An 8,722-nucleotide genomic window follows, 5' to 3' on the forward strand; every position below is an offset into this window, starting at 1 on the left:
TATATATATATATATATATATATATATATTCATCCCCATCTTTTTTTAAATATATCCTTCAGACTGGGCCATCACAGTACTTCCGATGATAGTACTGCATATCGATCGACTGACGAAATAAATCATTGGAATTATCATACACCAATAAGCAGATACCGTGATTATTTAGAGTCAACTGGATTGTGGTGTGATCAAAGAGATAGGGAATTTAAAAAATGTGTAAGAAATTCCATTTTACTTGCTTTAACTGAAGCAGAAAAAGAACTTAAACCATGTTGGAAAGAATTATTCACAGATGTATATTATACAATGCCAAAGCATATACGGTATGTTTGTAAATTTCAGATTAAATTAATAATATATTACCCTATTTAAAATATTCAATAGATAAATGTTTGAATTTCTTACATTATTTCCTTTTAATTTCAGTAAACAAATGCATTCAATGGAAAACCATGTTATAGAATTTCATAAACATTATCCATTACATCTTTTTGAGCATAATAATAATAATAATAGTAATAATAATAATGATAATAATAATAATAATAATGATAATAATATGCTGAGCATAAACAAGAGTGAAAATCTTCTGGGGACCCACAAACAATGATACAATAATAATAAAAATAATGAATTTAATAAATGAATACATTGAAATGATAATAACAAACTAAATTAATTATATTTACCAATGTATACTGTATGTATTATGTATTTTTTATACCATTAGATAATAAAATAATTACAAACTCTTTAAGGATTCATGTTAGCAGCGATTTCTTTATATTTTTCCATTCTATAGCTTTTTTTGGCTGCATCAAGTAATATATTGTGAAGTAGCTCATGCTTATATGGATTGATTTGTTCTATGACAGGATACACATTTCCTAAAATTTACAGACTTACATTAATTAATTCTTATAATCTTCTACAAATACATAAATGAAGAAAAATCTTGCTTAAGACACACCCTTTAATTCTAAAACAGCTCTTTCATATCCATATCCAGGATATATATATGGTGCATTATGAAGTTTTGTAAATGAAGTTGTATAATTTTGATATCTTGGTACAAGCACTTTAAAAAGTTTATGAATAAGTTGTTTCTCTAATATCCAAAAATTTGCTAGTTCCATTGTTTCTTTATTATCAGGACCATAACGTAATGCTTCCGATATTAACTACGATGAAGGAAATATAAAGTGTAATTTTTATAAAATAACATCGAATGATTTACATGATACTCACTCGTTCCACGTAACCCCTTGTCTCATCTGCTCTCGCATAATTCAACTCAATTCTTTCATACTTAATTACGGCGGTTAATGTCTTCCTTATTTTATGCAATCTACCTTCTGGACCATTTTGATTTTTTAATTTACGTGGTTTTGATCCAACATTGTACCTTAACCTAGAAACTAGTTTTTCAACATTTGCCTGATTCATTATTGTTATTTTTTGTATTTGATACTAATTTTCACTTCTTGTTAGATGGATATATTATTATTATTATAACTATATAGTTATATAACCGTTATTGTAAAATTTGTATGAAATTTTTTATTTTATTATTAAGGGATATACTGGCTTCCAATGTTCGTTTACACTACTTCGTCAATATCGAATTACATACCATTATACTACTGTATTAGATATTACTGTTAATACTTGTTAATAATTTATTACGTTGTACATTTAATTGAATTTTATTTTATCAAAAAAGGGAAGTGGATTTGATCTACAAGTAAATATAATCTTCACTTTTATGATCTATTGTTACTGAAATATTTATCATCGGTCATATTAGTGAATTTTAATATTTCTTTATGTTCAAAAATTTTTAATTTTACTAATTTTATAATTTAGTATTATAGTAATATTAATTATAATAATAAAAAACACTGATCTAAACGGAGGAAATAAAAAATTTGTTAAGTTATATGATAAAATTGCCTTATGTAATTTTTTTTAAATAGTATTTAAAGCAATTAGTTACATAATTATTAATGAAAAACATGATAATAGGATAATTTATTTGCACATAAAAATATTTGAATAATTCAATACTCCATCTAATACAATAGTTATAAAAAATGTAGTTACTAAAAGAATATAAATTGTAAATGAACAATGAATGTGTAAAAACGCGAAAAGAATCATTTCTACTATACTCTACTATTGATTATTAAATAAATGTCAATATAATGGCTTTTTATTAATAATAACATAATTAAAATGTATACAATTTAGAGGTAAATAAATACTAGAAACATTTATTCTTGATTGGAATTAATAAATAACATAATTAAGTATATTTAGTGAATAATTTTTATTTTTCTTACTCTTACAGTCATAAACATTTTCCCGTCGAACAAACATTTTATAACACAAAATGACAAAGGAATGTTTGATGAGTGGAATGAAACAATATAACTGAATAGTCAAATGTTTTAGATCAAATTAATTCAAAATAGTGTTTCAATAAATTTTAATTGATAACAAGAGATCATAATAGCGAGGTGACTGAATTTAATCAACTTACTTTGGTGAATCTAACGTAATGATAAAAGGACACATGTTTTAGTGTTTGTTTATTAGAAAATTTCATTAATTCAATCGCAGGGGTACAACGCATATACATAAACATCTAATGAGTGACCAAACACGTGTTCTCTTATTTTCGTTAGTATTTTTAAATAGTGCTATTTATAGAAGATATTGAAATATACTTGTAGTATATGTTAATATATATTGTTTCATTGTACTTGCATTAGAATAAGAGATTATATATATGTAGAATTACATTTTAATCTATGATGTTAGTAAAATGTGTCAATAAACAATTACCTTTTTAAATTTAAAATATTACAATGATAGTGAAGATTACATTTATCTGCTTTCTGATTAAATATGAAATCACTGGTATTATTTATTATTGTATGTCTGTTAAGATTTAAAAAATCGTATTATCCGCACTACATATTGTTTACATATTGGACATTCCGACATTTGTTTACCACAATTTAGACAACAAACCATATGGCCGCATTCCAAAATCACGCATTCAATTGGTTCATCCCAACAAACTTTGCAAAGATTTTCATCCAAAATTTCCATTTCCGCTGATAATATAATAATATGTATAAGTTTAAAATTCTTCCATATTAAAAATTAGTCAAATAGGTAAATAGGTAAATATTTCATAAAAAGAAATCATATCTTACCTGTCCTCGACTGTTCATATTCTTTCCACAATCTGGAAGCTTTATTCAATAATTCACATCTTTCTATGCAACCTTTATAATCAACTCTATTTGTACTTAATAAATTCTTCAATTGCTTTACACTTAAATGCTCCAGTTCTGATAATGTATTTATGTCTGACAGTTTGACAGGATTCTGTATTGAAAAGAAGAGACAGAATGAAGGAAAGTGACATAAACAAAAAATAGTGATATGTATGGCTATTGTTATGACAAAAGTAATTAACAAAGTAATTGAAAAGTTTCAAGGCCATGGTTACATACCATAGGACTTTTTATAGATACACAAGAATGTTGATTATTAGCTATGTTTGAAATTTTTTCTTCTTCTTGATGTATGGGCTCTGTTCTTTCATCCGAATAAATGTTAATTCCAGAAATTGTTCCTGGAATTTCATTACAGTCACTTCGTGTAGCATTGGTTTCATGCACATAATTCGGAACTTGTCCACTATATTCGTGGTTTCTAGTTACTGATTGATTTGGTTGAGAATTACTACTGAAATTAAAATTGAATGAAAAAGATTTGTTTAATTCATTTTACTTTACTAAATGTAATATAAGTGCATGGATCTTGCTTTATTTCTTTTCTTGTTATTAAAAAAAAATATATTTATACTGTGCAGAAAACTTGTAGAAAATTGTAGATAAGCATAACATGATCTATGGCATTTACTAATTAATATTAATATTGTAACATTACATATTTTGCATATAAAAGCATTAAAGTACTTTTGTGACAAAATCTTACACATTCTCTCTTCTTGTATTTTCTGTACTTTCTGTATTCCAATAATTATTATTACCATTAGCAAATGTCATTAACAATTTAATTAAATCTTCTTTTTCTGTAACCAAAATAAAAGGGATAGTTGTTGTCAATAAATATAACAACAATATATCTTTTACAGTACAAAAATGTTGATTAATAATATTAAAACTTCAAAGTCTTCTTTACTATATAATAATATACATACCAATACAACCTTTGATGGGTACCTTTTTTGCTAATAGATATTGTCGCATGTCTTTAGAACGAGTTTGTACTATTAGACTTCGTATTAGAGGTCTCCGTGATAACATATTACAACTATCACAGCTCAGTATCTTGTCTAATCGCTTGATCACACATTCAGAACAAAAATATCTTAAACAATCCATACATTGTTTCTGAAAATATTTTGCAATAAATATAAAATACTTTTAAATACTTAAAATATTTTTTATATATTTTGGATAATAAAAAAGCATACATAACACAATGGTTCTTACCTTGCGCGTGAAAAAGCTAAATTTTACATTACAAGCTTCACAAGCCATGTTGTTTTATAAGAATAAAACAATAATAGAAATATTCGTCAGCAATTAAAAATTAAGAGGTTAAATATGTACAAGAAGACGGAAATATTTATACCTTTTTTAAACGCTATAAATATCAAAAGGCAAGGATGTTAAAAAAGAGCAATATCAAAATATGCTACCTTCATATGATGTACTTTCAATGTGTTTTAAGTCATTGCAACTTGATAATTAGAGACATATCAAATTCGTAAGAGGTAATAAAATTTAGTAAAATTCCCTAAAGATTTTATTAAAGATGGCGACAAATGAACATAAAATCACTAAATAAAGGTTGTATTTGCTATATATGAATTGTTTATCACATTTTTAGTATTGAAAATATAATTTATCTATGGACATATTATCAGTATCAAAATTTGTGAAGTGTGTATGTATGTATGTATATAAAAGTAAATAGCTTTCACTCAATTTTTATCTATTTTACATATTTACAACTTTTTTATATTTCGTATTAATTGATTTTTTATTATGTATTTAATTTATTGACGATCCATGTACATATATATATTCTACTACGCGAAATAATTGTAACTTTTTTCGTTACATATATATTTAAGTGTTATTTATAAAATCATTCATTGAAACCATTAATTACTCTTGAAATATATGTTTGTACTTGTCACTACAGTTACAAATAATTAAAAATTCTTCATTTATTACAGTATATATAACTGTATGTAAGACTGGCAAAAATTAATTGTTTTACTATGAATAAATTTATATAAAACGTAGTTGTTTATGTCTCAAATTACAAATAAAAAATTGAATATGTGAAATACTAGGAAAGATCACAAAGAGTATATGCGTATTCGATCGAATGTACATTACTAAAATAAAATACGAGATAGAAATATGATATCACAATTATTAATATTAAATTGAAAGCTATTTTTCATTTATTATGACATAGATTAATACGAAATGATAATTTATAACACAAATAATATAAAATAATATGAACAAATAAATTACTAAACATAATATGGCGATAAAAGTCATGTATACGCATATACGCGACATAGGCCACAATAGTGACGTAGGTATATATATATCTATGTATGCATGTATTTGGTTTTCTCGTAAATCGAGAAAGCGCAAATTTTTCAAGTTTCCCAATTTTGCAATTTTAGAGAGTAGTGATTGATGTCGAATAATTGTTTTCGATATTTTAACCTTTTCATTTCTGAACAAGGAAAAGTGTTTCAAAGGTATCACATACATGTATGTATGTATGTATGTATGTATGTATGTATGTGTGTGTGTATGTGTGTATGTATGTATGTGTGTATGTGTGTATGTGTGTATGTATGTATGTATGTATGTATGTATGTATGTATGTATGTATGTATGTATATATGTATGTATGTATGTATGATGTATGTATATGCGTACGTATGTACGTTTGTATACATGTATGAGCAAAGTTGATTACAATTTTTCTTCGACTTTTAAATGTACGACGTAGTAGTTCCGAACGTTTTTATTTACATTGATGGATGTATCGTACGTTTAAAGTTCTGAGAAAATTGAGTATCTCTTCTTGTTCGATCTATTGACTGAATCGAAGGAAAATATCGATATCTTTTTTGTTCTATCCCGTCTGTTTCAGCACTTGCATCATTTTCATGAAAAGCTTCTTTTCTGAAAAGTAAAAAGTGACACAACTGATAATTTATAGAATAAATGTATCAACATGCGCCGTGATATGAAATGATTTGTCATAATTATTCATTAATATTTACATACGTATATTTATTCTCCGATGCACGAAATAATGATTTTGGACAATCTTTAAAGTAAGGCCAACATTCTCCATGAAACTTGCCTCTATTTTCAGCTTCAACATATTCTTTCAAAAGATTCGAAAATGGTGATTTACTAGCACTGAAAATAGAATCACACGTAGTATGGAATTATCTTACTTTTAAAATCAAAACTTGGCGGACTCTATAATACGTATAATAGGAAAGCAAATGAAAAAGAAATATATATATCTGTGTATGTATGTAGGGGAAAGTGCTCACGTGAAAAACAGTTTAAGCATCTCGCCGATCAAACCGAAATTGCTTAAGGGATGTCCCTGTACTTCACAAATTGCCCTTAACAGACAGGCTTTTCCATTTAACCCGAAATTTGCAAGCATATCCTCAGCGGTACCGTACAAAAGGGCTCTTTCACCTCCATAAAGTGCATTCTTTGGCAAATCTGCAATTGCTTCTCTCTTGCTGATTGCACGTTTTACGAATGTTGCGATAAATTCTGCAGCATTCGGTCCTTGTTCCCTTGCAGTAGCATCAAACGCCGATGGTAAAACGCCGTAAGGGTTCTCATTATCGGTTAAACCAAGTTTATCGAAATCGACTGTAATAAAAAGAAGAAAAGAAACAAGTGATTGAAATTGAAAGATCAGTATATTAGACACAAATAGCGGAAAAGGTAAGCAGGAAGGGAATGTTACGGGAAAAGAGAGTGTGAGAGAGGGAAAAGTGTTGATAAGTATAAAGTAAACGAGGTAAAGAGACGAAAATGAGAAATTAAGCAAATCATTTACTCACTGGTAAAGGGAAGGCTAACAGTCATGTTACTAAGAAAACCATAGGGAGGATATCTGACAAATGGTAATGCCAGTGTTGGAGTTATTGTCATTATCGTGCCTGGTGGCAAAGCTATTCGACCATCGTTAGTTATCCAAAATAATCTCTTCTGTCGATGGTGAGAGAACAAATGTTCATTATTGCCGTTTCCATTACCACTTTCAACGTTCGAAGATTTGAGAAATAGAATTAATCCAATCAGTGCCAATATGCTTCTTTTTCTTTCCATGTTTTCTCTCCCCCAACGTACACGTAGAAACTTTTTTCGAAAAACTAATGGCTGAACTATTCGTAAACCTGTTGAAGAATTAGTATACACGATTGCATTGTTTATCAGGATCTATGGTGTAATGCTCCTGACACCACGAGATAGAAAGAAACAGAGAACCGACGAATCGAAATATGCGTTTCCTTATCGGTAGAATTAGACAAAATGCGGGACAAAACGAAAGTGGGTTGAACATTGTTTTATATAGCAAGGATCGTGAATTAAGAAGAATCCCGTTAACTTAGTAACACTGTCCATATGGATGGACACAAAACATATATGATCTTTGTATGCGTGGTACGTATAGAGCCACTATGTAGGGCATAGTATAGCAATAGTGATCACGCAGCAACCGCGAAACGTGCTCAGCGTATGTTAACATTCCCGAAATTATAATTATCGATTTAAGAATCATAGATTTGTATCTTGATCAGCAGGGAATTACGAATAAGCATAGTGTAACGATTATCCGAAGTAAATAAACCATTTATTTTGTAGTACATGCATAACGCTAAAGCAAATGCATATACATAAACACATTTTCGTTATCATTTGTCTAGCACGAATTTCATTTTGTTCGAATCCAATTAGTAAATCGTTTTTGCTACAATAACAATAACTTTTCTTCCCAAACACCATACGTAGTGCGTAATACGCACGCATCCACGCACGCACACTCCCTGACATGTTCACGTAAGTACATATCGTTGACAATCGTTTCTTGTTCGTTTATTAATAAGGAGGAAAAAATTTCGAAGCAACGGAAAGACAGACTAAGAAAGTAATGTAACGTATAATACAAATTTTGTACGTCATTTCGTACGTTCGTACATACGTCTATGTGTAGAATTCTGTTGGTATTCCCAGATCAACATCAATACGTGCGTTGAAATCACAATAGAACGAAACTCGTTTGACGAATCGAATTCTGAACCACCGAATTAAATAATCATTTCGCATACGTTGCCCGTACGCACCGTTAAGCTATGTAGTAAATTTGGGTCGTAAGTAAGAAATACAATACAACGTGATTTTTCTTTCTTTCTTTCTTTCCTTATCCTTTTATCTTCTACTATCATCCTTTTTCTTTTTTTTTCTTTTTTTTGCCATAGTTATTCCCTCTCTCCTCACCGTCATCTTCATTCTCCCCTATCTACCTGCCCCCCCCCCCCCCCCCCCCCCCCCCCCCCCACCACTAGCACCACCATCGTCGCTATCACCACCGCCGCCGC

General features: G+C 28.8%; 4 protein-coding genes across 6 annotated transcripts in view; 1 reads left to right on the forward strand and 3 right to left on the reverse strand.

The window, feature by feature from the left end:
* BckdhA (Branched chain keto acid dehydrogenase E1 subunit alpha) overlaps positions 1-613 on the forward strand; it is a 2,154-nt gene extending 1,541 nt beyond the window's left edge. The window contains exons 7-8 of the mRNA XM_017899752.1: positions 63-326; positions 430-613. Coding sequence (XP_017755241.1) covers positions 63-326; positions 430-613 — 448 coding nt within the window. The remainder of the gene's footprint in view (positions 1-62; positions 327-429) is intronic.
* Positions 614-701: 88 nt separating this feature from the next.
* mRpL17 (mitochondrial ribosomal protein L17) lies at positions 702-1,590 on the reverse strand. The gene is made up of 3 exons (XM_017899807.1): positions 1,252-1,590; positions 974-1,184; positions 702-890 (listed from the first exon to the last, which is right to left on the reverse strand). Exons 1-3 carry the CDS (start codon positions 1,447-1,449, stop codon positions 757-759), a joined length of 543 nt encoding a protein of 180 aa, XP_017755296.1. The 5' UTR covers positions 1,450-1,590; the 3' UTR covers positions 702-756.
* Positions 1,591-2,523: 933 nt separating this feature from the next.
* LOC108547330 (E3 ubiquitin-protein ligase RNF34) lies at positions 2,524-4,807 on the reverse strand. Of its 3 annotated transcripts, none has more exons than XM_017899802.1 (6): positions 4,748-4,807; positions 4,244-4,436; positions 4,018-4,114; positions 3,531-3,765; positions 3,228-3,402; positions 2,524-3,125 (listed from the first exon to the last, which is right to left on the reverse strand). In XM_017899802.1, exons 1-6 carry the CDS (start codon positions 4,751-4,753, stop codon positions 2,950-2,952), a joined length of 882 nt encoding a protein of 293 aa, XP_017755291.1. In that variant the 5' UTR covers positions 4,754-4,807; the 3' UTR covers positions 2,524-2,949. The 3 variants fall into 3 exon arrangements, with proteins under 3 accessions (XP_017755291.1, XP_017755290.1, XP_017755289.1); XM_017899801.1 differs by lacking the exon at positions 4,748-4,807 and adding an exon at positions 4,539-4,633 and having other exon boundaries at positions 3,531-3,762; XM_017899800.1 differs by lacking the exon at positions 4,748-4,807 and adding an exon at positions 4,539-4,633.
* Positions 4,808-6,112: 1,305 nt separating this feature from the next.
* Positions 6,113-7,872, reverse strand: LOC108547303 (uncharacterized). Its single transcript, XM_017899753.1, is given in 6 exon segments — positions 6,113-6,269; positions 6,375-6,512; positions 6,653-6,989; positions 7,184-7,519; positions 7,685-7,742; positions 7,744-7,872. Coding segments are annotated over 6 exon segments (1,155 nt in total).
* Positions 7,873-8,722: the final 850 nt, after the last annotated feature.

This window comes from Eufriesea mexicana, unplaced genomic scaffold, assembly GCF_001483705.2.
Source record: "Eufriesea mexicana isolate 0111107269 unplaced genomic scaffold, ASM148370v2 scaffold994, whole genome shotgun sequence".
Taxonomy (NCBI): Eukaryota; Metazoa; Arthropoda; class Insecta; order Hymenoptera; family Apidae; genus Eufriesea; species Eufriesea mexicana.

Coding starts and splice junctions, on each gene's coding strand:
- LOC108547330 (XM_017899800.1), bottom strand. CDS start 4,586: ATGGCTTGTGAAGCTTGTAATGTAAAATTTAGCTTTTTCACGCGCAAG. Junction 4,115..4,243: donor ACCCATCAAAGGTTGTATTG/GTATGTATATTA, acceptor TTTTGGTTACAG/AAAAAGAAGATTTAATTAAA. Junction 3,403..3,530: donor TATCTATAAAAAGTCCTATG/GTATGTAACCAT, acceptor TTTTCAATACAG/AATCCTGTCAAACTGTCAGA.
- mRpL17 (XM_017899807.1), bottom strand. CDS start 1,449: ATGAATCAGGCAAATGTTGAAAAACTAGTTTCTAGGTTAAGGTACAAT. Junction 1,185..1,251: donor CAAGGGGTTACGTGGAACGA/GTGAGTATCATG, acceptor CCTTCATCGTAG/TTAATATCGGAAGCATTACG. Junction 891..973: donor AGCTGTTTTAGAATTAAAGG/GTGTGTCTTAAG, acceptor TGTAAATTTTAG/GAAATGTGTATCCTGTCATA.